Source organism: Emiliania huxleyi (assembly GCF_000372725.1).
Source record: "Emiliania huxleyi CCMP1516 chromosome Unknown EMIHUscaffold_17, whole genome shotgun sequence".
Lineage (NCBI taxonomy): Eukaryota > Haptophyta > Isochrysidales > Noelaerhabdaceae > Emiliania > Emiliania huxleyi.
The window spans coordinates 558673-585007 of NW_005200881.1; the positions used below are offsets into that span (position 1 = coordinate 558673).

At 65.9% G+C, this 26335-nt stretch overlaps 7 protein-coding genes across 7 annotated transcripts; 3 read left to right on the plus strand and 4 right to left on the minus strand.

Annotated features, from left to right (window-relative positions):
- Nucleotides 1-470: 470 nt before the first annotated feature.
- Nucleotides 471-3541, minus strand: EMIHUDRAFT_462728 (ABC1 kinase family protein; the record flags this gene model as incomplete). Its single annotated transcript, XM_005784497.1, has 9 exons — nucleotides 471-740; nucleotides 904-963; nucleotides 1155-1326; nucleotides 1461-1612; nucleotides 1694-1828; nucleotides 2134-2269; nucleotides 2567-2643; nucleotides 2715-2783; nucleotides 2897-3541. 9 exons carry the CDS (start codon nucleotides 3539-3541, stop codon nucleotides 471-473), a joined length of 1716 nt encoding a protein of 571 aa, XP_005784554.1.
- A 1707-nt stretch (nucleotides 3542-5248) lies between these two features.
- On the minus strand, nucleotides 5249-6500 carry EMIHUDRAFT_202725 (hypothetical protein; the record flags this gene model as incomplete). Its single annotated transcript, XM_005784498.1, has 6 exons — nucleotides 5249-5259; nucleotides 5453-5643; nucleotides 5824-5906; nucleotides 5978-6019; nucleotides 6162-6204; nucleotides 6283-6500. The coding sequence occupies 6 exons, from the start codon at nucleotides 6498-6500 to the stop codon at nucleotides 5249-5251; spliced, it is 588 nt and encodes a 195-aa protein (XP_005784555.1).
- Nucleotides 6501-6673: 173 nt separating this feature from the next.
- Nucleotides 6674-10242, plus strand: EMIHUDRAFT_449530 (hypothetical protein; the record flags this gene model as incomplete). The annotated part of the gene is made up of 7 exons (XM_005784499.1): nucleotides 6674-7051; nucleotides 7256-7699; nucleotides 7765-7884; nucleotides 8238-8427; nucleotides 8559-8933; nucleotides 8983-9148; nucleotides 9518-10242. The coding sequence occupies 7 exons, from the start codon at nucleotides 6674-6676 to the stop codon at nucleotides 10164-10166; spliced, it is 2322 nt and encodes a 773-aa protein (XP_005784556.1). The 3' UTR covers nucleotides 10167-10242.
- Nucleotides 10243-12272: 2030 nt separating this feature from the next.
- On the plus strand, nucleotides 12273-13483 carry EMIHUDRAFT_54130 (alpha subunit of isocitrate dehydrogenase; the record flags this gene model as incomplete). Its single annotated transcript, XM_005784500.1, has 2 exons — nucleotides 12273-12838; nucleotides 13009-13483. Coding segments are annotated over 2 exons (1041 nt in total), but the record flags the coding sequence as incomplete, so codon positions are not given.
- Nucleotides 13484-13854: 371 nt separating this feature from the next.
- EMIHUDRAFT_449531 (hypothetical protein) lies at nucleotides 13855-16739 on the minus strand (the record flags this gene model as incomplete). Its single annotated transcript, XM_005784501.1, has 9 exons — nucleotides 13855-14096; nucleotides 14311-14367; nucleotides 14438-14487; nucleotides 14562-14759; nucleotides 14911-14965; nucleotides 15055-15111; nucleotides 15297-15530; nucleotides 15907-16065; nucleotides 16101-16739. The coding sequence occupies 9 exons, from the start codon at nucleotides 16737-16739 to the stop codon at nucleotides 14043-14045; spliced, it is 1503 nt and encodes a 500-aa protein (XP_005784558.1). The 3' UTR covers nucleotides 13855-14042.
- A 5060-nt stretch (nucleotides 16740-21799) lies between these two features.
- On the minus strand, nucleotides 21800-22293 carry EMIHUDRAFT_352637 (hypothetical protein). The gene has a single exon (XM_005784502.1). It carries the CDS (start codon nucleotides 22281-22283, stop codon nucleotides 21867-21869), a length of 417 nt encoding a protein of 138 aa, XP_005784559.1. The 5' UTR covers nucleotides 22284-22293; the 3' UTR covers nucleotides 21800-21866.
- Nucleotides 22294-24358: 2065 nt separating this feature from the next.
- On the plus strand, nucleotides 24359-25564 carry EMIHUDRAFT_202735 (hypothetical protein; the record flags this gene model as incomplete). Its single annotated transcript, XM_005784503.1, has 1 exon — nucleotides 24359-25564. The coding sequence occupies one exon, from the start codon at nucleotides 24359-24361 to the stop codon at nucleotides 25562-25564; it is 1206 nt and encodes a 401-aa protein (XP_005784560.1).
- Between the last annotated feature and the right edge of the window lie 771 nt (nucleotides 25565-26335).

Consider the following 26335-nt stretch of genomic DNA (forward strand, 5'->3'; position numbering starts at 1 on the left):
GGTTTGCGGAGAAGGGTGTGAGGTATGCGTGCTTTCAATCACTTCCTCGGTTTTGTCACTGTCAGATGAGGAGTTGTCATCAGAGTTGTCAGAGTCATGACGGACTGGTCACCGGTTTCGGACTCATCCGAATCTGACCCAGAGTCTTGGCTGTCTGGACCTGAGGCGTCATCAGATTCTTCCACATTTTCCTCTGCAACGAAGTTCATTTCACTCCCTGATTTTTTACTTGACTGGTTTGGATCTGCTTTCTCGCTCGGTGATCCGCGCGCCGCCCCCGGCCGCCGGCCGCGGACACCACCACTGATTTTTTGTGCGAGAGAAATAGTTTTTTACTTCTGGGAGTGGGATCGCAGCGCGACGGCGTGGAGGACCGTAGTGCGGTCTGCGATGAGACCGAGGGGCCAGTTGACTGTGTGCGGGGTGTCCGGTGAGCTCTGCGCTGCATCTCTCTTCCGTGGGCGGAGAGATCAGGGCGCCTGCTGCTCGGCGGCAGCCCTCTCTCGCGCGAGAGCGGCGCGCCTCCTCCGCTCCCGCTCGCCCCGCTCCTCCGAGGCGCGGTGCTGCGCCTGCCGCTCCGCCTCGCGTCGCGCCTCGGCGTCGGCGTCCTCGCCCGGTCGCGCGGTCCGGCCGAGCAGCGCCCGGCCCTTGCGCTTCAGGCTCTCGCGTATCACGACCGCCTTGGCGCGCGGCGCGACCACCGCCGCAGGGTCGACTTGAATGACGATCCCTTCGACCACCTTGCGGGGGGGAGGGGTGGGAGGGGAGGGGCGGGGGGGGCGTGATGCCTCGCGCCGGCCATGACGACGACCAGACCAGCCCCGCAAGAGCAAGTCCGTTGTCCGGCACTGCGACGAGGCGAGCCGTGCCGCTCCCTCCCCCGACTCGCCCGCCCGCGCGCACCTTGACGGAGAGGGCGATCGAGATGAAGCCCGCGTGCACTCGCACGCGGTGGTCGCACGCCTTCGGCACGGCCAGGCACGGTCAGGCCGCCCGGCAGGCGCCGCCTCCCGCTCTCGCGTGTGTGTGTCGCGCGCCGCATTGCAAATCATCGAGATCGAAGTGCCGACCTGCAGAAGGCGGGGGTTGGAGGTGAGGGTGGGGGGGTGAGGGGTTCAACGCGAGGGCGGGGGCGAGGGCAGGGGTGTGCCCACCTGGTCAAAGAAGGTTGGCGTGTCGCGCGCGAAGTTGACCATCTCGCCGATCTTTGTGCAGAAGCCGTGGGCGTCCGAGACGTCCGACTGCGCCGCCGTCTGCTCGATCATGAGCGCGCCGCCCTCGTACCCCTCGTAGTTGAGGAAGTGGCCTGCGCGGGCCGCAGCGCGCCTCGGGTGGGCCTCGGCGGCGGGAGGGCTTTGGTGGCGGCGGGAGGGCGGGAGAGTCGGTGGCAGGGGGGGGGGGAGCCGGTGGGAGGGCGGGAGAGGGGGGGAGGGAGGGAGGGGGGGGGGGGGGGGGGGGACGGGCCGAGGATGTCGATCAGCATGCCGTGGTCAAACTCCGAGTACGAGACGACGATGCCCGCGTCGAGGAAGGCGAGTCGCGGCGAGCCGTCTGCTGTGGTTGTGACGAGCACGTTGCCTGGGTGGAGGTCGCCGTGGACAAAGTTGTGCACCTGAGCGCGAGCGCGGGGCAGTGTGGGAAGGAAGCGGGCGCGGCGGCGGCGGCGAAACGCGGCGCGGAGGGCGGGGCGCACAAAGAGCATCTCGCAAAAGGCGTCGATGCCCGTGTTGCAGAGCTGCTGCCGCTCCTCTGCCGTCTCTGCCAGCCCCGCCGCCCACTCGATCATCGGGACGCCGTCGACCCACGACTCGACGAGGACGGCCCTCGCCTGATCTCGGGTGATCTCGGGTGATCTCGGCCTACCCTCCCGGTACGACTCGACGAGGATCGGCCGGTTGCCTAGTCAGCCCTCCCCCGAGGTGCAGCCGAGACATGGCGCATCGATGTCACCACTCGACAGAGGGAGGCCGCGCCTGAAGGGAGAGAGGCTGATACCCGCCTCCGAGGTGCAGCCGAGGTGCAGCCGTGGTGCAGCCGAGATATAGCCGAGATAAAGCCGAGACATGGCCGAGATATGGCCGAGATATGGCCCCGCGCCTATGGGAAAGCCTCAGGCTCCGGCCCGCCTCCGACCTCGCCTCGCACGACACGACAGAGAGCGGGCCGCGCCACGTACCCGCCGACCGGATCCGGGAAGTCGACCGGCGGGGCACCGCCCCCCGCGCGCGCGAAGTTGGCGCGGAAGCGGCGCAAGTTGTCCGCCTCGCTCCTAGAGGCGCTCGCGTCGGGACGGGGTGTGGCGGGCAGGTGTGCTCCTGCGAGCGGGGCGAATCGGCTTTCTTCTTGCGCCGCAAGTCGAGCTGGCGGAGGAGCATCTCTGTGAACTCCTCGCTCATCCCGCCTGGCTCGCCAACCCACCCGAGATCTGGCCGAGATCTCGCGCATACGCATCTCTGTGCACTCTTCGCTTGTTTTGCCTGACTCACACCCGCACAGCAAGTGAAGCGGCGACTGCTCAGAGCGGGTCGAAGGGCGGCTCCCTCCGCCCCCGCCCGGGTTGAGCCACCGGACCCGCGGGAGGCGCTGCAGCCCGCCGCACACGAGCCGAAGCAGGGCCCCATCCGCGCGGATGTACCGACCCACCTGCAGGAAGGCTCCGGGACAGTTCCGAGACGGCTCCTGGAAAGAGCGAGGCGCATGCGCGGCGGCCCAACCTGCGGGTGCAGCACCTTGACCGCCACCGGCCCCCACTCGCCATCCCGCAGGAGCTCGCCGCGGTGCACCTGCAGGCAAGCTCCGAAATACCTCCTCCCGCAACCCTTCCGCGACGCTCTTTGCGCGGATCCTCGCGCCGCCGCCGCAGCCGTCTCCCGCAGCTCTCTCGCCGCGGCCGCACCTGCGCTATGCAGCCCGAGCCGACGGGGTGCGGCGCGATGCGGAGGACCGAGCGCCAGCCCGGCCCGAAGGCGGCGTCGAGCGCCGCCTCAGTCGCCTCGAGCGAGTGGGGCTGCGTGTGGTCCTGAAGGTGCTGGAGCCGGCCGCAGACTCGGCTGCTAAAGAGGTCGGGACGAGAGGAGGCCCACTGAGCGAGCTTGATGGCGAGCGCGCCGGTGCGCTCGAGCGTGGCGATGCACCAGCTCCACCACACCTCCTCGAGCTGCGGGAACCGCTTCTGCCAAAAGGCGAGCGGGCTAGACAGCAGCAGCGGCGAAAACACGAGCCACAGGTAGGCGGCTCGCAGCGCATAGAAGGCGACGCGCGCCAACCGCCGAGCCAGTGGAAGCGGCTGCTCGCTCGCGACTGGCGCCAGCGCCGTCTCAAGCGGTGGCAGCGGCGGCGGCGGCGGCGGCGGCTCACACAGTGCCGGCTGCTTCCGGTGTCGCCAGGCTCCGGCTGCGAGCGCCAGCACTGTGGCTCGCGCTGCGACGCAGGACGCCGGCGTGCGCGCTGCTACGCAGTACGCATGCGTTCTCCTTGGAATGCATGGCAGTCGTGGTCGCACCGAGGCGCGTAGGCGGAAGCGCTGCAGACTAGCGGCCATGGGCGAAAAAGAATTTTACGAAGAAGAATTCTACGAATACAAGCCCCTCTCACAGCAGACTGGCACGAACTAGCACCACAAAAGGCACAGCAGACAACGGCCCCTTATGGGCCGTCGAAGAGGCCGTCATACTCCTCCGGCCTCGCCCCCCCTTCCCAACCCTCCCCTGGCTCAGGCTCCTCATCCTCGCGGCGCGCAGTGCGCACCCCGCCCCGCGAAGACGAACCCTTCCGCCGGCGTGCCTCGCGGGACTGCCGCCCGCTGCCGCCGCCCTTCCCCCCCTCCGCTGCCCGCGCCGCCTTCTCCGCCGCCCGCGCGGCCGCCTTCGCCTCCTCCGCCGCTAACAGCGCCTCCCTCCGCGTGACCCCTATGGGCCCCTTGCGCATCCAGGAGAGGTCGCGCGAGCGACCTATCCAGGGGTTACCCGGATACGGCGCAACGTAGCCGCTGCGCAGCTCCGAGTAGTCGCCAACGCCCCCCCCCAAATAGCCCTCCAAGCAAGCATCGCAGACCCAACGAAGAAGAATGGCAAACCCCGGAAAGTGGGTCAAAAATGACCACCGACACGTGTAGGCGCGTATCTTAGCTAAGGCTCGCGCCCTGACGTGTAAGTGCTCATGTGCACCGAGCCCATATACGCACCTGCATGTGTGGACGCGAGTATTAACTAAGATGAGCGCCCACGCATGAGGATGCGCGTCTGCGTCCAGGTAGCCCAGATACCGTCTTCGTGTCTGGGCGCTTATCTTGAGTAAGGCTCGCGCCTACACGTGTAGCTGCGTATCTTGAGATGAGCGCCCACGCTTGTGGCGCCTATCTTAGCTAGTACTCGCGGTGTCGGCGTGGGTGCGTGGCGGTCAGCATACGCTCCCACACATGCAGACGCGAATATTAGTCAATATGAGCGCTCACACGTGGAGGCGCGTATGTTGACATACGTACCTGCGCATATGGCGCTCAAAAGTGAATAGTTTTGGGTGATACGCGCTCAAGTCGCCTGTGTCATCTGTCCCTGGCTTGCTGGGCGCTGCTTTATGGCGGATCTCCTTGATGCCGCGGAGGATGATGCCGGCGCCGAGGTGCCCGCGGCGGCCGGGTAGCGAAGCGTTCAGACCACATGGCGGTCAGCAACATCGAGTGGAAAGACGTGGCGACGGTCGTCGAGCCAGCCGTGGCCAAGTGTCTCAACCCCGGCCTGCGCGAGAGGAGGACTTGACGGAGGAGGCCGCACCTTCTTTGTCGTCCGCAAGCGCCCCGAGGGGGCCGCCGTGAAGCATTGGCGCTCATCTCAAGATACGCAGCTACACGTGTAGGCGCGAGCCTTACTCAAGATAAGCGCCCAGACACGAAGACGGTATCTGGGCTACCTGGACGCAGACGCGCATCCTCATGCGTGGGCGCTCATCTTAGTTAATACTCGCGTCCACACATGCAGGTGCGTATATGGGCTCGGTGCACATGAGCACTTACACGTCAGGGCGCGAGCCTTAGCTAAGATACGCGCCTACACGTGTGGGTGGTCATTTTTGACCCACTTTCCGGGGTTTGCCAAGAAGAATTTAGGCGGCTAACTGCACACTCCTCTCCTTAAAATCCCTGTGTGGTGGCGGCGTGCCGTTCTCCCATCCCTCCCTTGGGTTGTGTGTTTTCTTTCTTTCTTTTAACTGCAAAGAGCCTCCCTTTTTCTGGTTAACAACGAAGGCGCTCTTAAAAAATTTCTGTGTCTCGGCACGGGACTGGCGAAAAAAGACACCAGCTACGGCTTCTTTCTTAGCTTTCCGGAGGGGGGTCGAGGCTTTGGCGGCGCCGCGGGGAGGGGGTCGTTTCTGTGGGGACGTCGCCCTCGTCCGCCTCGGAGGCGTAGGTCGTCGGGCGGGGCGTCTCGCTCGTCGCGAACCTGCCGCTGAACACGGCGTCGGCCGGCGCCGGCAGCCGTGATCAGGTCGGCGACCTTTCGGTCCCTGCAGGCCGCATCAATTTTGCCGCTCCGGGACGGCTCGTAGAGCTCTTTGGTGAGCCAGTCCCGGGCGACGATCGTCGCCACAGAGCCCCGAGGGACCGTGGCGTACACCATGTCGCCGAACCCGCTGTCCCCTGTCCCCCTCTGGAGGCAGCGCGTAGGCGACCTGTATCATGGACCCGGTGGGGATGCGCGCAGCCTGCGTCGCAGCCTCCAGCGAAGTGTAGTGTGTCGTGCAATCGTGCACATGCCCATCCTGTACGTAGTCATGGGTGGGCATGGCAATGCAGGGTGTGACGTGTCCCTCGGAGGCGACTCAGACCCTTGCTGGCAAAAGCCGGCGGTCGCGAGGAGGGGCGGGTCAAAGGCCAGCGTGAGCACGACCCACAGCGCAAACTCCTCGGCCTCGCCTCGGAGTGGTCGCGCGCTCGCTCTCTCTGTGTCTCTCTCACACACGCTCGCGCCCCCAGCCCCACCTGTGGCAGCTCGGAGCTGGCAGCTGTCTCCGCGCCCCCCGCCTGTCGCGCCTGTCTCTCGCGCTCTCTCCCCAAAACCGCCGGGTGGCCGCCGCTGGCGAGCGTGGTTGCGGTGTGCACACAGCTTTTTTGTACAACACCAGTTCATGCAGGGGGTCGAGCGTAGGCCCGACTAGCTACGCACCAAAGATTGCACACCCAACAAGACTCCACCGCGCATCGCCGCGCTAATCGACAGCAGCGCACGGTCTCGTTGTGCTCGGGCTTTGCGCGCGCCGCGCACGGCGCGACGACGAGCGCTCTACTTGGCGCAGTGCTCAGCGGAGTGGCGGTAGGGCTGGCTGGGAGCGAACGGCATCGGAACACTCTCATCCCCGCCGCTGAGCTGTCGGTGCAGCGCGGCGACGCCCTTCATGACGGAGGAGACGTCGGAGGAGGCGGTGTCGGTGGGCTGCGTCGTGCTCTCCGAGGTGCGGTTCGGCAGCCCGCCGGTGAAAGGCAGAGGGATCGACGGCGAACTCATGAGTGGGGATCCGCGATGGTAATCGAAGTGTCGTTCTCTGATGACGGGCATTCAGTTTCGGCGCCTGAAAGTAACAAAAAAGCGACCGCGTTGCACCTCAACAGACGGGGAAAAAGAATTTACTGTCCGCAACAACGCGTGTTTTAATCGACTCCTTAATGAAGCCACTCACCATGTCACCACCCTCCTCCTGGCCCTGGTCCCGCGACGCGCTGCTGCGCTACGCCGAAGCCGACGCGGTTTGCTGGATTGATACCCACGCCGAGCCGCCCTGCGCTCGCGCCGTGTCGTACACCGAGCTCGTTGATATGGTTGACCGCGTCGCGGCCATCATTGCAAGCGCTGCCTGCCGAGCAGCTGGCGTCGGCCTGTGCCTGGACAACTCTCTGTCCGCCGTCGTCTGCCATCTCGGCGCCCTCTGGGTAGGCAACCACTTCGTGCCTCTCGACGAGCCGAGTGCACAGCCGCGACTGCAGGGCATGCTCTGTGCCTCACGTGAGATTGAGACAATTATCTGCTCTCCACACCTCGCCGCAGCCTTCGAAGCGGTGGTGCGTGCGTGTGGGCGCAGCATCTCTGTCCTCGTCCTCGATGACGCCGCGCTGCTGCACAAGGATTCCTCTGGCGCCACCGCCGCCTTGCCGCCCGGCGCCTCCACCGCCGCCTTGCCGCCCGGCGCCTCCACCGCCGCCTTGCCGCCCGGCGCCTCCACCGCCGCCTTGCCGCCCGGCGCCTCCACCGCGCTTCCGTCCCAGCGCGCCTGCACCTACCACACCAGCGGCACGACCGGCACGCCAAAGGCGATCCACAGCACGCTCGAGCAGTGGGGCGCCTTTGTCTGCGCCGCAGCGCGGCCCTACCGCCTCACCGCAGCTTCGCGCGTCTTTGTCGCGACGAGTGCCATCTTCGACCCGAGCGCGGGGCTGACCTTTGCGGCGCTGGCCGTCGGCGCGGCCGCCTGCCTCGCGCCCTGGTCCTTCACGCTGCGGCAGCTGCGCCGCTCAGTGGAGCTAACGCGCGCGACGCACGCCTGCTCCACCCCATCGGTGTGGGCGCTGTACGACCTGGAGAGCGGGTCAGGTGCGGGTAGCCTCACGACGCTGCTGCTCGGCGGCGAGCCAATGCCCGCCGCACTCACCCGGGCGTGGCTCGGCCTGGGCGTAGCGCTGATCAATACCTACGGAGCCACCGAGGCGACCGTCTAGCGGGCTCGGATGCCGCCTGCGATGGAGATGCCCTGGACGCGTCATGGACATGACCATAGGCGACCGTGTACCAGTGGGCCTACTGCCTGCCGCCGCACGCAGCCGCCCTCCCGGACGAGGACCTCGAGAGGGAGGGTCGCTGCCTCGGTGCGCCCTTCGAAGGGATCGGCTTCGCCGTCGTGCCCGCGCGGGTGGAGGGCGGGGCCGCTGCGGTGGGCGAGTGCTGTGGCAAGGGATTAGGAGAGGGAGGCGGGGGCGAGGAAGGAGGGGGAGGCGAGCTCGTGCTGTGGGGCCTGCAGGCTGGCGGGCCCAGCCCCATATCTCCCCATAGCTCCCCATATCTCCCCGTATCATATCTCCCCGTATCTCCCCATATCTCCGTGCAGGCTGGCGGGCCCAGCCCCCATATCTCCCCATATCTCCCCATATCTCCCCATATCTCCGTGCAGGTTGGTGGGCCCAGCCCCCATATCTCCCAATATCTCCCTGTATCTCCCCGTATCTCCCAATATCTCCCCATATCTCCCTGCAGGTTGGCGGGCCCAGCCGTTGGTCGGCGGCGAGCGTGGCCGCCGGAGGCGCGCCCGCCGAGGAGGGGGAGGGAGAGAGCCGCTTCCGCACGGGCGACTTGGTGCGCCGACGCGGCAGCGACCTCTTCTACCTCGGCCGAGCGGACCAGCAGGTCAAGCTCAACGGCCGGCGCGTCGAGCTCGGGCCGATCGGTGCCGCCATCCACGCTGCCATGCGCCCGCTCGTGCGCCGCGCCGTCGTGCAGCTTGTCGACGGCCGCTTGCACGCCGCTTGCGCGATGCGAGTGCGAGCAGCGTCTCTTCACACTTCGTGCTGTGAGTAGGACGCTTGCACGCCTTTTGCGCGATGGCGTCGCCGCCGCCGGAAGAGCACGCTTGCGCCGGCTACGCCGCCACCGCCGCAGCCGTGCGGGCGCTCTGCCGGCTCGATTTGCCTTCGTACTTGGTGCCGTCGGGCGTCACGCTATTGCGCGAGCTGCCGCGCACGCCGACTGGCAAGACGGACGCGCGCGCGTTGGCGGCGCTAGCACGTGCGGCCAGGGTGGCGCCTGGGGCGGCGGAGGCGCGGGAGGAGGGCGGCGGCGGCGGCTCGCCGTGGCGCCCCGAGGGCTGGCTCGGGGTGGTCGCGGGCTGCTGGTCGCGCGAGCTGGGCATCCCGGTCGGCCAGCTGCGAGGCTCGCCCGACTTTGGCGCGCCGTGTCCGTGGCATGTCCATGTCCAAGACATGCCCGAGGACATGTCCCGTAGGCTCGTCCGACTTTGGCGCGCTGAGCGGCGACAGCCTTGTCGCGCTCAAGATTTGCGCGCGGCTGTGGCGGCACCGGAATCGAGACGCGGCCGAGGGCGGCGCCTTTGGGGAGGGGATGGGCGCGTTCGGCCCCACGCATTTGCTGGCGACGCCGATCCTGACCGAGTACTCCGCCATGCTCGAGGCGGCGGCAGGGGCGGGGGCGGAGGCAGGAGCGGGGGCGGAGGCAGGGGCGCGGGCGGAGGTAGGGGCCGGGGCGCGGGCGGAGGCGCGGGCGGAGGCGCAGGTGGCGGAGGGTGCGCTCTGCAGCGGGTCGGGCGGCGGAGCCGCGGCGAGGCCCTCCGAGCTCGACGCTCTGACCGTGCGGGCGGCGGCGGCGGGCGAGGCGCCGCTGCTGCAGGTGCTGCTCGAGCGGCACCAGCCGCTCCTCTCGCCACTCGTGGCGAACCGCGTGCTGCTCGCAGCTGTGTGTGCCAACCAGGGCGAGTGCGCGGCCCTCGTGCTCGGGCAGGGCGCGTCGCCCAACGCCACCAGCTCGTTCGGCGTCACCGCCCTGCAGAGCGCGGTGCAGCAGCGCGGCGCGGGCATCGCCCACCGGTTGCTCGCCGCGTGCGCCGATGTGCTGGCCCTCGACTCCAACCGGCAGACGGCGCTACACCACGCCGCTCGCGCAGGAGCGGACAACGGATGCTTGGCGGCCTTGCTCGACCGTTGGGAGTCGGTGGCCGGCGACGACGACGGCTCGGCGTGTGCCTCGAGGGACGTGTGGGGGCGGACGCCATTGCATTGGGCGGTCATCAACGGCCACCGCGAGGCGATCGTCACGCTCGTCGAGGCTGGGAGCGACATTGCGCTGCGCGACAAGCAGCACGAGTCGGCGCTCGACCTCGCCGAGCGGAGGGCGACCTGCCACGCGGTGGGCTTCGGAGGCCGGTGCGACAAGCTGACGGTCAGCTTGCTCAAGCTGATGTTACCGCGCGACCACGCCGACTACAGCTCCTTCCACCCGGAGGGCCTGATGGACCTCTGTACGCACGAGGTGCTCCGGCACGCCGAGAGGCTGAAGCTCGGCGCCGAGGAGCGCGAAGCCTTCCTCGCGCTGAGCCCCGCGGAGCGCGCGGCGATCGGGGACCATGTGATGACAATTGACGAGCTAAATGCGCGGGATGAGGGTCGCCTCTAGGGTCGCGTTCGCGGGGAATAGTACTCAGTACTGACATGATCTAGTGTCCCCGCCCTCTAGTCATGTTCGATCGATCGATCAGCGGCTTCCACCGTCAAGCTGCGCCGAAACTCTGGGGGGGCGCGGGGGCCCCCGGAGGCACCGTGCGCCGCGCCGCAGTGCGGAAACGGGGCCCGGCTCCACTAGTCTCCACTAGCACCGACTTCCCGATTAAGCTAGGTTTATCAGAGGGCAGATTTGGAGAGATCTCGAGAAGTACATACAGATAGAGCCTCCAACCATCAGCAAACTCCGACCTGATCGGTCGTACTGACCGCCGACAGATCACTCCAGACAGCAGACAGGCCGACGTCTGCACACACGGCCGGCCGGGCGAGAGGCTTGACACGATCCGACCCTGCGACCCTGACGCTGCTGCTCTAGCTATCAGACATGCACTGCTGACTGCTGCCACAATGTGCGACCTGTGCTGGCCCACTTGGCGGCCTTCCCGGTCGGTGGTGAGGCGCAGTTCAGAGCTGTCGATGGCGCGATGCCGCACTGGTCCCACATTGGTGACACGAGACCACCAAGTTTGCCGGTCCAAGAGAGAGGTACCGGCGCTGTCCTGAGAAGGTGCGTGGTCCCTCTTGACTGCCCATGCGCGCGAGGCTGCGTAGGCATAGCCTCGAGAGTGCCAGCAGCCAATCCGAGGCGACGCGCATTGATTGCGCCAGAAGCGTGCACACGTTGGAAGGACACCTTCCTACAGACCGTACGATCAGGTCGTCACTGAATGCTTGATACTAAGGCCGCGAGCTATGCAGGTGATCAATTGTGCAGCAGGGCATGGTCAGCAGCGCCGACAGGCTGTCGCAAGGCGTGATAGCATGGCCGCATACCGCCGAATTCCCATGAACAAGTAAAAAATCGCGCGAAAAAAGAAAAAAATCTCGAAAAATCGGCGCCTGCGGCGGGCCGTGGGACCCCATCTCCCCCCCGCATGGGTACCCTCTAGGGCCCCCGCGCCCCCCCAGAGCGCCGAAAAGCACGGATTAGGGATTTGGCGGACGTTGAAGGCTTGCCCCCGTCCACTGCTTAGATCGTCGCATTTTTTTGTGCACGGTATTCGGGTTTTATTTGCTAATTGCTCTCGTGTGGGGGTATATCGCAGATTTTGTCAATGGTACCGCGTCTGCGACGCGGGCGCCTTGCGAGCAGAGCCCTTAGGCCACCCTTATATCTTGCGCTTGAAGAAACAGCAAAAAACGGCTTCTTAAATGCTCGGCCCCAGTCGGGGGGATGCCCGCGCCGCCAAGCTCCCACCGCGGACCCGCGGACGGGCCCCTCGGACCCTTCATGTACGGATCATATAGTCCCCACAATCGCTGTCGTGGGATCGCTTGTCATGCGAGAGATGCGTTGTGTTCTTGTTCGCCAACCGCTTTCTCTTTTGGGGTCGCTTGCCGTGTCACAACATGTGCATGTGAGAGAAGTGCGTCTTGTGGTTCTTGTTTCGTTTGCCCTCTCTCTGTTTTGGGATCGCTTGTCATGTGAGAGAGTGCGTTGTGTTATTGTTTCGTTTGCCCTCTCTCTCTTTTGGGATCGCTTGTCATGTGAGAGAGAGAGAGAGAGTGCGTTGCGTTCGTGTTCGTTGTGTTCTTGTTCCGGATGCGGCTTCTATAGGTAGGGGCCCAGGCCTGCCTGAACTCCTCACTGCACTGTGCACTGTCCCTTGTAATGTGAGAGAGTGCGGTGTGTTCTTGTGTTTGTTACCGCTTTCTCTTTTCCGCATCTGCACCCGCCGTCCGGGGTTCCGACTTTGGGGGGAAGGGTTGGGTAGCATCGACCATCGTGGGATTTGGGGTAGGGGGGTAGGGGGTGGGGGGTGGCTGCCCACTAGAGACGTCCGATAAACGCCCAAATGGAGGGGGTAGGAGGGTAGGGGGTCTGCACAGATCCCGCGAAGGGATCCTCGCCAATTGCGACCGATTTCTCTTAGACCTTGTAAAATTCTCTTAGACCAGCATGGCCGCCATGCTTCTGCGCACTTCGGCGCGCCACCGGCCGGCGCGCCACCGGCAGAAATGCACGGCGTCGCCGGCGCGGGATGTGCTGGTGTTCGACGGCGACGGCGTCGGGCCCGAGATCATCACGGCAGCGCGGCGGGTCGCCGACGCCGCATTGTCCGTCGCCGGAGTCCGTGGCATTCGGTGGATTGAGATGGCCGGTTACGGTTACGACAATGGTCTCGGCGTGACCGAGGCGCACCTTGAGGCCTTTGGCGAGGTGGGAGTACTGCTCAAGGGGCCACTCTCCATCCCTGCCGGCACGAGCGGCTCCGTCATCGAGGCGCGCGGACAGGCCTTCACCTCTGCGAACCAAGCGCTGCGCCAGCTCTTCGGCCTCTACGCGAACGTGCGACCAGCTAGGAGCTACGCGCTGCCGTGGCCCACGCGGTTCGGAGACGTCGCCGTGGACCTGCTCATCGTGCGCGAGAACACCGAGGATCTGTACTGCGGCGCGCCCGAGGTGTGGGTCGACAAAGACACCTGCCAGGCGACGAAGCGAATCAGCCGCGGCGCCTCTGCGCGCATTGCAGAGTACGCGTGCGCTCTGGCACTGCAGCGGCAGGCAGAGCGAGGGGCGCCCAGCCTCGTCACGGCCGTCCACAAGGCGAACGTCTGCAAGCAGTGAGCCGCTCTCCCGCCCCGCCGCACCGCTTGGCCTCTGGCCCTCCCGCACCGCGCTCGCTCGACGCCGCGTGGACTGCAAAAAAGGGAGGGTTGCATTGGGTGAGGTGAGAACGGTAACCCGACGTGACACGAAGTGAGGCCATGCTGACCGACTGGTCGATGCTCAGGTCGGACGGGCTCTTCCTCGAGGAGGCCCGCAAGGCGGCCTCCGCCGCGGGCCTTCGGTACGAGGAGGCGCTGGTGGACTCCCTCTGCGCCGGACTCGTGCTCCAGCCGCAGGCGTATGACGTGCTCGTGGCGCCTAACTGCTGGGGCGACATCGTGTCCGACCTGGCGGGAGGCGTGGTGGGCTCGCTCGGGCTCCTCGGCTCGGCGAATGTGGGCGCGAGCCACGCGCTTTTCGAGGCCGCCCACGGCAGCGCGCCTGACATCGCAGGCTGCGGCGTGGCCAACCCGGCCTCCATGATGCTCAGCGCCGCCATGCTGATGAGGCACGTCGGAGAGGCGCCCGCGGCCGACGCGGTGGAGACGGCAATCGCGGCGGCCCTCGCCGAAGGCTGTGCGACGGTGGATCTGGGCGGCGCGGCGTCGACAGGCGACTTCACCGACGCTGTCATCGCGGAGATCGAGCAGAGTACGATAAATACATGACTTTGCACAAATTTGTAGTAACTCGCTACCCCCTTGCTTTAATTTACCGCAATCGGCTCCTTTTCCTTTCGACACTTTTTACCGCGCGCCGTTTTTATTTATTAATATCGCGGACCACACCCACAAAGAACCCTGCACAAAGATCGCACGGGCGGGGACCTGTTCCTTTTTACCCATCTCACAGTACGAGAGAGGTGTCCGTTTTATTTATTTATTTATTTGTAATCTATAATCAATAATGTCGACCGCCGAGGTAAATAGAAAATACCGGAGTCTATCTACCCCGCGCGGGCCGCGCCCCGCGGCGCGCGGCCGCGGGGTGTATGATACGTGTATGCAAAGAGCGAGCGTGGGGACTGGGGGGAAATTTACGTCACCAGTACGTGCGTATCGCGTACGAGGAGAAACCTACTGAAGATAAACTCTAGTTTGACCGACCCCTTCCCCCTATGTGCTATGAGCGCGCGACCCACCCTCCTGAGTCGAGGGCCGCGCCGACCACGCGCCGTCTCGGGTCAGCGCTCATACCCGGGCCGGTAGACGGAGATCCCTACCCCACCTCCCGCAGCGACCGGCGCGTCTCGCAGGGCGTCGCCTTCGCGACCTGCCGCGGGCTCTCGAGCCGTCGGCGCCGTGAGCCCCGGCACGCCCGTCGTCTTTGCGGTGCCGACCGTCGAGGTGTACGGGCCCCACGACGAGACGACCTGGTAGCCGTCGCCGTCGCCGTCGCCGTCGCCGTCGCCGTCGCCGCGCTCCTCGAGGAGCAGGCGCGCGTACTCGGCGGCCGCCTCCTCCCGCCGCTTCTCCTTCATCCGCACCATCTTGTTGCGGACGATCTTGCGCCAGTAGGAGCCGTCCTCGTTGGGCTGCACCACCTGCGGGTAATCTCGGGTGATCTCGGGTGATCTCGGGTGATCTCGGGGTAATCTCGTTGGGCTGCACCACCGTCACTGTCGCCGACTCGTCGTCGACCAGCAGCACCGCCTGCTCCTCGCCTGAGGCGGGCGGGGGAGGCACGCGAGTCAAGGCCGCGCCGCTCCTCCCCAAGCGGCGCGGCCAGCCCCCGCACCTTCGCCCTCGGCCGAGGCGCACTCGGCGCCCTGCATGTCGAAGTCGAAGGAGCTCTTCTTGGGCAGCGTGACGCACTCGTCCGCGCCCGAGCCCACCACCACCACCCTCCTCCCGTCCAGCTCGTCCGCACCCACAACCAGCCCGAGCGGCGCCAGCGTCGACGCGTCGTACTCAATCAGCCGCCCGTCGTACACGCCTAAAAAGGACATGTCCTCGACATGTCCACGACGGGCCCTCACAGCCGACCCGCTGCGGCCCGTCGCACACGCCGAGCACGCGGCCGCACGACATGCGCCACCACGCCACTGTCTCCTCGCCTACGGCCGACGCCCAGACAAGGCTCCGACAAGGCTCGTGCAGGCGCAGCCCTCCCGCCGCCGCCTCCTCGCCGACGCACTCGCCCTCGGTCGGGTCGACGGACAGCGAGTCGTCGTCGCCTGCGGGAAGGTTCAGAGACGCTTCCGAGAAGGGTCCGACCGGGCCAGGGCGACCGAGAGCGCGTCGTCGTCGCCCACGTAGCAGCCGTCGCCAGCCGAGGGCGAGTACACCTTGACGAAGGTCTCGCTGTCGCGGTCCACCTGCGGGCCGCCGGGGAGACGGGGCGGGGAGAGGGGGGGGTGGGGAGAGGGGGGGCGGGCGCGGAGGTGGCGTGGGAAATGGAGGTGTGGGGAGGGTGTGGGGAGGTGGGGAGGGCGTGGCGCGCCTCGTCGTGGTCGTGCGCGTAGACGCCGACCTCGTGCCCGCTGTCCTTGTAGGTGATGGTGGCGTCGAGCCGGACGGAGCCTCCGTTTGCGTGGTTGACCGTCAGGATCTCGAACCCCGCCTTGTTGCCGCGCAGCAGGCGCGACTGGCGCCGTCCGTCGCGCGAGCAGCCGCCGCGCATCACTCCGGCCTGCACAAAGACGCACGATCCGCGGTTCGGGTACGGGCCCTCTTCCCGCGGCACCGTCGGGAAGGTGATCGAGTCCTGAGCACGCCACGCGAGAGGTGCGATCAGCGGGAGGCGGGACGGGTGGCTCGACTCGGGAGAGGTTGCTCGGCGCGGTGCGGGGAGGGCGGTCCCTCGCAGTTTGCGCGACAGAGGCGAGGGGTGGGGGAGGGTCTAGGAAGGGTCTGTGGGAAGGGTGTGGGAAGGGTGTGGGAAGGGTGTGGGGAGGGTCTGGGAAGGGTGTGGGGAGGGTGTGGGGAGGGTATGGGGAGGGTCTGGACCTCGTAGTCGTGAGAGAGGTGGAAGTGTTAATAATAATAATAATAATAATAATAATAATAATAATAACCTCGTAGTCGTGAGAGAGATGGAAGTGTCCCGAGAACCACCCCTTGATGCAGCGGTGCCGCCGGACGAGCTCGATGAACTTGCGCGTCGTGCGCGGGTCCGCCTTCTCGCCGCCAGAGTGGTTCAGCCAGCAGCAGCCGTTGACGACGTGGTTCTCCTGCAGCACCCTCAGCCCGGAGCCCATCGGCGGCGCGTGCCTGCTCACACCCGCAGCCGTGACGAGGCGCTGTTCACACCTCGATGCAGCGCCCGCCGCGGTACGCGCGTAAAGACGAAGAGCTTCCAGCCCTCCTCCGCCGGCTTGGAGGCGACAAAGTCCTCGAACCAGGAGAGCTGCTCGTCGTCGACCGTCACCTCGTGCGACGTGTACTTTGCGCCGCGGAAGATGGTCGACGTGAGACCGACGAGGACCGTCTTATCGGCAATCTCGCGCACAAACTGCGGCGCAGGCTTGCCGTGGATGCGGCAGAAGGCCTCGAGGTTCTCTGCATCGGTGGCAAACTCGTCAATGCCCTCGAGGTCGTGGTTTCCGCCCACGACCTCGTACGGCACGCCAAAGGAGGAGAGGTACTCGGCCGCATGATCGTGGCACGCCGTCGTCCCGGCATACAGCTCGGGCGAGCCCTCCCAGCACGGCTTGGACTCGCCCAGGTCGCCCAGTGATACCAGCGCCGCGCCAACGCCTCGTGATGCGGCGTCCTCAAGCACGGGGACGATGTGCGACCGGCCCTCGGCGTAGTCGTCCAGTTTTCGTGGATCGACGTGCAGGTCTCCGAGGATGGCGACCGTGAACTCGTCCGCGCTCGGCACCTCGCACTCATCAACGTCATTCTCCTGAACCTCTTCGTCACAGCGGGCAGCGTAGAAGTCGGTGCCGAGGTCCTCCTCCTCTACTATCATCGCTGGCCCGCGGCGGATTGCAGCATGGAGGAGGTGGCGCGGCCGGATCGGCGACGGGCGGAAGGACAGGAGCGAGGCGGGGAGCAAGGCTCCCATCATTCGGGAGAGGCGAACGGCGCAGAGCGAAGCCTCGGCGGCTTCAAATGGAAGAAGAATTCTCCATCCTCCAACCAGTCAGTCAGTCAGTCTTACACACCTCCAAGCATGGAGGACGGGCCCACACGCACACACATGCTGCACACGATTGGCTCGGGAGCCGACACGAGGCACACTGTCACCGGCCGTAGCACCGGGTCCGGACTGCTGGACACACAGCACAAAAACAAAAATCTTTCTCAAGCGCAACAACTTCAACCTGCTGCTCCACGAGACGTTCGGCGGCGGCTTCTCGCCCACCGCCGTTCTCAAGCTGCGCCGCCTCGCGCGCAAAGTCGCGCGCGGCAGCGTTGACCGCACGGCCTACTCGCCCAAGTACTCGCTCTCTTTTATGTCCCACCATGCAGAGCGCATCTCTCTCTCTGTTGTGCGAGGCGTGAACCGCGCCATTCGCTCTCACCTGGCAACCCTGTCTGCACGTCTCGCGCGCGCGTGAACAGGGCTCCAGGCCCCAAATTACGTGTGAGTGTTAGAGTTGTTTGGTATTGCTAAAAATCTCTCTCTCACAGCACACAGCTCACAGAACAGCTCACGAGGTGGCGCTATATAGTGGGGTTCTCAGGGACCGACACAGGAGAAGAAGGTGGGGCACAGGGACAGGTCACAGGACTCACGAACTGATATCCAACCAGCTAGGAGAGAGTGTGGCGATCCGCCTCCACTCTTGTGTTGCTCGCTCGCTCGCGGCGGAGGGCATGGCCGCGGTGGAGGCGAGTGCGCGCTTGCCAGGCCTTCCGCAGACAGCCTCTCGGGCCGACTGAGGGTCGGCTTTGCGTGGCGTGTGGCGGCCAGTGGCAGTGCTGGCCGTTCCCCGTTCGCGCGCTCATTTTCTTATTTTTAGCTTGTGCCGTTAGTGTACTAGTGTGCGCCAGTCCACGCCCTTGCCGTGCCAGTGTGCTGTGAGAGAGGCTTTGTGTTTTAAGAATTCTTTAGTGTGTGTGCGTGTGTGCGCTGGCACCGCTGGCGCGCTGTCGCGGGCCGCGGCCGGGCAAAAAGGCTCCTGCCGCCGAAGAGGATTTGCCTCAAGAGTGCTCTCAACCGCGGCGCCACCGCCCGCACCAAAGGCCTCTGCGGCTTTTTTTGCTAGCCTAGCCCTCCTAACAGTCCGACTAGGTTGTCGTCAAAGCAAGTGCGCAATCGGGATCTCCCTGTGCGCCGGGCAGGCCGCCCTCAAGAACTGCAGGATCCGGCGCTCGACCGGCATTTCCCCTCTGTCCCCTTGGGCTTGGCCGTGCAATGACGGGCCGTCCCCGGACGCGTTGGCCCCGGCGCCTCCGCCGGTGACCGCCCACTCGAGCTCGGCCCACTCCTCGCGCTTGAGTGGGTTGATGTGCAGGAAGCCCGCGGCGGGCATTCCACGGTGCGTGCGGTCGCGATAGACGCCGAGCTGGCCGGTGACGAGCCTCGCGAGCAGCGCCGAGGGCAGGTAGTGCACACCGCCTATCACCTCCTCGAACGACGCGGTCGTCTCGGTCAGCGCCGGCTGCTCAAAGGCGGATGGAGGGAAGAACCGGCCGCGCTTGTCCCGCTTCACGGGCAGCTCGTACACGCGCTTGTACTCGACGAGGTACCTCCGCAGCCACGTGCGCAGAAAGGCGCGCGCAAGCGGTGTGGACTTGTAGGCAAGGAGGCCGCCGTGCACGTAGTTGATGTGGTCGTGGGCGCGAGCGCCCTCCCGCATCAACAGCAGGTCGGCGTCGGGCCATGCCCGCGACACCTCTGCAAGCCCCGCAAAGGCGGGCGGCGAGCAGACCAGCACGTCCGCGTCGAGAAAGACGGTGAGCTCGGTGAAGGGCGAGCGCAGCAGCGCCGGCACCTTGTGCAGCCGGAACCCGTACTCTGGCCGCCGGTCGCGCGCGTAGTCGAAGCAGGGCAACGAGCCGGAGGGCAGGTTGAGCGGCGTGACGAGGCTGTGCGCCGGCCAGCCTTGGGCCGAGGCTTCCGCGTCATCATCTGGGCCGACGATGACTGCCGGCACGTCCGAATGGCGGCGTAGCACCTACGTCGCGTCTCTCCGTGTCGGGAACGTCATGGCAATCACCAACATGTGAGGGTCTCGTGGCTGGGGAGCGGCGGAGGCGAGGAGGCGTCTACGAGGCTCGCGCCTCGAGCGCCGTCTTTGCGACGCCGAGGAAACGCTGGCTCGACGCCATGAGGACGCCGACGGCGGCGCTGGCTCCCGGTGGAGTCCCGAGGCGCCGGCTACTGAGTGACAGCAGCGCGCGGTCGGAGACGAAGAAGAGCAGCTCGGCGCCCGAGGTGAGGCCGTGGTCAATGCAGCACATGTTGCAGCATCGGACGTGCGGCACGGGTCCGGGCGCGTGCTTGTCGCGGTCGTAGCGGCAGCAAAAGCGCGCACGGCGCAGGCGGCTCGTGCTAATTGGATCAAAGCTCATCCCCCACCGCTCCAGCAGCGGCAAGAGTTGCCGGTTGAGCACGCGTCTCCGCCCCTGCACGTCCGGCGCGTCACGAAAGATGACTATCATCCCGCGGCGCGGCGCGCAGGCGAACGCACTCTGCACAGCCTGCGGCGGGCCCGTGCCACTCTCGCCAAGGATGAGCGCGGCTTCCGCCACCAGGTAGCGCTGCCTCAGGCAGCGCTCTGAGTGCGGCAGCAGGTCAGCCACCGGCAGAGCGCTGCGGTTGCGCGCGAGTGCGCAGAGGTGGTCGGCGCGCTCACGATCGCGAGAGCGCTGGCCGTAGGTGCGATTGAAGTTGGATGCGTTGCTGTAGTCCACGTCTAAAATCTCCAGCTCCAGGCTCAGACGCGCAAGGAATGCTTCGGATGCGAGCGGAATCCGCCGGAGGGAGGAGTTGGCACGCCCGAAGGGCCGCCGGAGGACCTGCTGCCGCTCTGCAGCCTCTCGCTCGAGCCGGCGGCGCTCGTGTGAGCCAGGGCGGCCAGCCCAGCGGCCGCCCCACGGGCTGATCCGCTCTAGCGCCAGGCCTCGCTTGTGGCACGCCCTTGCGAGCGCCCCCTGGTTCGAAGCAGCTCCAGGAGTGAGCACTGAGGCGAGGAGCCGCGCTCGAACAAGCTGCGCGGCGGTCTGATCCCGCCTGGCGTGTCTTTGGCCGCTGGCATTTCGTCGTGCTGCCGGCAGCGCTGCGCGCTGCTGCGGTGTTGTCCTCTGTGAGCTCCGCCCGCTGACCACCGGAATGGTCGGCGTCGAGTTCAGTAGGCGTGCTGCCTTCCCAAGATCCCGATTGACCTCGCGCCCGGCATTCGTGCCTGCAGCGGACCCGGTGGTCGTATTAGATGGAGCGGCGAGCACAAGTAGTAGGAGGCAAGTCGCGTCCATCGCACCACCATGCGCCCCGACGCGGAGGCGTTCGTTCAGACTTCGAAACACGGCGCGTGCGTGCGTGGGTGGGCGTTGGCGGCGCGACGGGCCACCACACTATGGCCAAGAGAAGCAAGCTGAAGGCTCGCCTCGATCCATTTGCCGATGAGCCGCAGACGGCGCTCGGCCTCACGCGTCGAGCCATTGCTGTGGCGCTTCAGCCGAGGCTGCCCGCCGGCGAGACGCCTACCGAAGCTGCGTGCAGCTCGAGGGCCCGAATGGTTGCGGTGGAGCAGGTCAAGCCAATTCCGCACCGCAGGTTCTGTAGCGCGCGGCTCGCTACGCAGCTCGGCGAAAGCAGCAGGTCGTTGATGCAGGACAGCGGCTTCCTGAGCAGAGGCGAGTGGCTGTCTGGTCCCAGAGACAGACGGCCCGAAGAGACTGACCCCACACCCAATCACACATGCAGGCGAGCGCTTTCTGCTCAAGTACACCAAGCCTGAGAACAACCACACCTGGCTTCACAACTTTGGCAATGCGCTGTACTGCTATGCGGACAGGTTTGCGCTGCAATCCCTCTGCGGTCCGGGAGGCACCGTGCCAGGCATCCTCGGCGGTAGGGCCAGGAGGGTGCCTGCCCCCGCCGACGGGGCGCGCCTCTCGCGCGCGTGCATCTTTGCGGTCTGGTGCCGGGACCCGACTCTGGGCGGTCCCTCGTGGCACACCGCGGGCGCGTGCTGGGGCAGCTACGGCTACGCCCCAGTGTTGCCGCAGCTGCGCGAGCAGGAAGACAGCCCAGTGGCTGTGCGAGGGTCGGGTGCGGGGTGGTCTCACAGTGGCCGCTCGTCCCCCGTAGTTTGGTCAACGCTTGGCCGAGATCCTGGATGCGCAGACGCTGTCGCGCCCATGCGGGCGTTCTACGCACGAGAGAGTTGGGGTCGTCTACATGCGGTGCGGTGACTGGCTAAGCCCGCGCCCAGGGCACGTGCTGCTGCGTCTGCCTTGGTTCAATCGCTTCGGCCGCGCGGCACTTGGGGACCTCGACCGTGTCGTGATCATCTCGAACCGTCAGACACACGTCTCGGCGCCGTGGCAGCCTCGCACCTGCAACGCTCTCGTCGGCGGCGTCCGCGACCATCTGCAGCACCTGCTCGGACCCCGGACCGTGGTGGAAGTCGCGGAGGAGGCAAAGATCCTCGTGGATCTGCACTGCGCGGTCAGCGCCTCCGTGCTGGTCGTCGCCACTTGGGGCTCGTCCTTTGGCCACTGGGCGGCGATGCTGGGCCGCGCGTGCGTCATTGTGCTGCCCACGCTCCTCGGACTCGAGGGCCACGCCATCGCTGCAAAGCACGGCGAGCCTATCGGCTGGCGCAGAGGGCTCTACTATGTCCCCGCAGCACGTGACGATTGGGTGCGAGTGGCCGATTACCCGCCGAGCGTGTGGTCAGTGCCGGAGAGGGCGCTCGCGCTGCTGAGGGCGAATCGAAGCAAATGATCTCCGGTCGGCAGTGGAGGAGAGGCGGCAGAGTTTGGTTTCTGTTAAGCCTCTGTGTATGTACGCCACGGCGTTATACACACATGCTGGAATGGTGACGGGCCGAGACGACATCACCGGCGTCGCATCAAATACACGTTTTTCACTGCCGCAGACGCCGCCTCCACTAGGCTATGAGGCCGTGAGGCTGGGTCTCTACTGGAACCCCCACTCCCCCAGCGGCACGGCCTTTACCGACACACTCGTGCATCCCCCAGATGCCTTGAAGTCGGACCAGAGCTTGAAGTGCGGCTGCGCCTTGTGGGTATCAACGGCCGCAGCGTCGACATAGGCCTCGTAGAAGAAGAAGCGCGTGTCTGAAGCGCGGAGCACGTCGAACCGAAGGCACCCCGGCTCCCCCCGGCTACCTTTCGCATCCGCCTCGATGACTTTGATAAACTCATCGACCCGGTCGGGAACAATCTCGGCGTCCACGACGATGGCGACGCCGGGCTGCGCCGCCACGGGAGCGCCGCCGCGCAGACGGTGCACACTCTGAGCTGGCCGACGAACGTTGTGAAGCTGCAGCGCAGAGGCGCCGCCGATCAGCAGGAGCGCGAGTTGGGAAATCATGAGGAATCCTATGTGCTGTGTCGAGAGGAATGTGCAAAAGAGAAACATGTTGGCGGGGCGGTGCGTATTCTCGTATTACTAGCTCCGAGTAGAGGGCAGCGTCCTGCAGTTAAGGGGAAACCTGGTACGCGGGGCTAACCCTCGGAGAGTATTCTTTAGCTCCGAGCAGAGGGGGCGTTCCGCAGCTAGGGGGACCCACAGCGCGAGGGAAAAATCCCGCCGCTGGGGGAAACCCGGAGCGCAGAGCCAACCCTCGGAGACCCGTGTTATGGCCCTGCGACTGCGCACCCCCCCACGGTCGAGGAAGAGGGTGCGTTCTGCAGTTAAGGGGTAACCCGGTACACGGAACCATCCCTCGGAGACTTTAAGGCCCTTTCCCTGCGAACGCGCACCCCCAGGGCTAGGGCTTTCTTGCCCGCAACCCGATGCCAATCATCCGGCCCGCTGGGTGCGCTTCTGAGCTCCCCGGCCCTGGATGTGCGGTTGATGACTGCACTCCAAGTGCCCCTTTCCCTGCGAACGCGCACCCCCGGGGCTAGGGCTTTCTTGCCCGTAACCCGATGCCAATCATCCGGCCCGCTGGGTGCGCTTCTGAGCTCCCCGGCCCTGGATGTGCGGTTGCTGACTGCACTCCAAGTGCTCCAAGTGCGGGTGGGACATTCCTCTCGATGTGCAAAAGATACTCTTACAAGGAGTGCCCAGTGTTGTGCAAAAGAGAATTTTACAAGAAAACTCAACACTGCAAAAGAGAAAGGTGTCGCCCACTCTCCGGGAGATGTCTGCTCTATTTATTAGCGTCTGTGGGGACTACATGATCCCTACCTGAAGGGTGGAAGGCCCGTCCGCGGAACTAGGCGCGCGGGCACCCCCACTGTCGCCGCTCACGCCGCCGCCGCCCTCCACCTCGCCCACGCTTCCGCGCCGCCCTCCACCTCTCCCATGCCACCCCCGCCCTCCACCTCGCCCACCCCTTTGCCGCCACCCTCTCCTTCGCCGCCCCTCGCCCCCACCGCCCTCCTCCTCCACCCCTCGCCCTCCCCCCCGCCCTACCGAACCACCCACCGCCCGCCCATGCCGACCTCCGCCCTCCCGCCACCCTCCCCCCTTCCCGCCCTCCGCCTTCGCCATCCCCCATCTGTGCATTCCACTCCGTTCGCTCCCTCCCGCTTGGCGCCCATCCCGCCCTCCGCCCTCGCCCTCCGCCCCTGCCCTGGCTGGCCTGGGTGGCACCTCCTCATCATCACGCGCCAAGTGGGAGGGAAGTGGACGGGGCCCTGAGCCGACCTAGCCCTAAACGGATGGGGCGCCCAACACGTGCCGGATTACTGTGCCTTCCCCGGGCACAGCCTTTCGGTTCGTGATATCGTGAAAGGGTCGGTGCGTGTCGTGTCTCGTGACCTCCTGGAACAACCGTACTCTCCCGCACCATCTCCGTTGCTTGGTTTTACAACCTTGCCACAACCGGGAGGCGGCCAGGACTCATAGACTCGGTCGAGAGACCCCAGATTGGCATCCATGCCTTTCTGGACAGGGTGGCCCGCCACAAGCGACAAGGACCCCAGGAATTGCGACTCGCCGCTTTCCTCCCACTTGTGATTCTGTGTGAGCTCGGTGTCTTGATTTGCCAACAATACACCTACACCCACTGTGGCCGAACGTAAGGAGCCGTTTGGCGCGCTCAGTCGGATTCACGCCCCTCCCATTCGAAGTAGATGGTACCACCGTACTATTTAGGGTGGGCTCCGGCGCCCGCCCGCATCGCCCCAAGATGGCAAGCGGAGCCTACCCACGTGGCGCGCAGGTGCCCTCGGCTTACGGACCGAGTCGCACGAGGCTCACATTAAGTGAAGATCAGGGGAGTTGACCCAGATGGTTGGTACGCATTTTGCGCGCCTGCTTGTTGATGTTGTCGGCGTCGCCCGCCACCGCCGCCAAGCCGCAGGAGATCTGCTGCGTGTGATCGACGACAAAGGAGGAGGCGCACTGGCAAGCTCCTGGCAAAAGCTTGAAAAGAAAAAATACCCCCAAAACTCTGCAATTAGGACGTACGAGTCTAGCTCCCGCGCGCGAGGGTCATGAGCGCCTGCCTCGCGAGCGGGCGGAGCCTCTCCAAGCTGGGGCTGGCCATGTTTGCTGCGCTGTGCGAGACTCAGCCCCTCGCGCCAGTCACGCTCATCAGCCCCGTCTCCATTGGCAGCTCTTTAGCGCTCGCACTCGCAGGCTCGACGCCGGGCGGCAGCGCAGAGGCCGAGCTTTCGCGCCTCCTCGGTGCACACGAGCAGATTGCGGAGGCCATCGATGGCCTGCTCAGCTCTGCTCGCGGCAACGGCTCTGGCGTTTCCCTGCGAGTGGCCAATGGCGTGTGGGCGGGCACAGCGGTGCGGCCAAAGTTTATCGAGAGCGCCACCCGCATTCATCGCGCGCAAGCGGCGCCCCTTCCGTCGAGCTACGAGCCCGTCAACAGCTGGGTTCAGTCCCGGACGGATGGCGAGGTGCCGAAATTGCTCTCGGGGACGCCAGACCCGCTCACTGTGTCGCTTCTTGTGAGCGCCGTGTCGTTCAAGGGCGTGTGGGCTGAGCGGTTTGAGAGGGAGAGGACGGCGGAGGGTGCCTTCTGGCCGCTCTCGCCTGGCGCGGCGACGGCCAGCCAGCCCGCGAACTTTATGCGAAGGAAGGGCGCGGCTTGGGCCTCGCCCACGGTGGCCGCGCTCGGGGGAGCCGCGGCGCTGCGGCTCGACTATGGCGACGCGGACGCGGTGGCGGACAGTAAAGGCGCCGGCTTTTGCGCACTGTTCGTTCTTCCCGCCGAGGCAGGCGAAGCATCCCTAGCCGCGACCATCGCCGCGCTGCGGACAGCGCCGTCGCCTGTCGACACGTCAGCGGCGCCTGCCGACCCTCTCTCCGCCGCCCTGTCGACATTGCGCCGTCGCGAAGTGGACGTCTCGATCCCACGCTTCACCGCGGAGTGGGGCGCCTCCAGCCTCAAGACTGCGCTGCGTGCCCTCGGGCTGTTGAGTGCGTTTGACGGCAGCGGCCAGTTTCTCGAGCTCAGCGACGAGCCCGACGTCCACCTGGACGAGGTGCTGCACGCAGCGAGGGTCGAGGTCAACGAGGAGGGCACAGCTGCGGCCGCCGCCACCGTGGCGGAGATGGGCGTGCGCAGCCTGCCGCCGCGCCCCCTCGAGCTGCGCTTCAACCGGCCGTTCCTCCTGGCGGTGCTGCACGAGGAGACGGGGACGCCCCTCTTTGTAGGACGTATCAACAGCCCACAGTTTTCGTGAGTGCGCGCAGCGTCGTGAGAACAGACGCGGAGACGCGGACCACAGATTTCTGGTTGCCTCTCAAAATTCTCTCTCTCGAGCCGAGAGCCGACGGCGACGCACTGTCGACGGACGACGCGAGAGCCGAGAAGGTGAAAGAAAACAGGAGCTGCCGCGTTGTTGCTTCTGTTGTCCGACTCGAAAGAAAGAAAGAAAGAAAACACACAAGCCAAGGGAGGGATGGGAGAACGGCACGCCGCCACCACACAGGGATTTTAAGGAGAGGAGTGTGGTGCGCTAGCCGTCGCCCACCCGACTCGAAGGAAGGATGGTTGGTCCACTGTTTTTCTTTCTTCGTTCCTCGCTCAGGAACGAGTCGTCGAGGCATGGCGCAGGGCAACTTCAAGCTCAAGAAGCCGCAGGGACTCAAGAAGGCGAAGCGCGGGCCGCGAGGAGACCAGCAGAAGCTCAAGAAGGGGAGTGAGCGTCCGCACAGCAAGCACACACACGTCGCAAGCGGCCACGCTCATCACGCACGCTCACGCCGGTCACATCACGCCGGCAGATCACGTCATCGCGCCGAGGGCGCACCGTACAGCGGAGCGGAAGGACTTCGAGGCACAGCAGGCGTGCTGACGCCGAGCGTGCGTGCACACGCTGCCCGACTCACACTGTGCTGTCTCTGCGCCTCGCAGAGAATAACCAAGGCTATCGGGAAGAGAATCGAGCAGACGATTGCGGCGCGCGGCAGGCCCGCGGTTGCCCAGCCCAGCTCGATCGTACGGCCCCAGG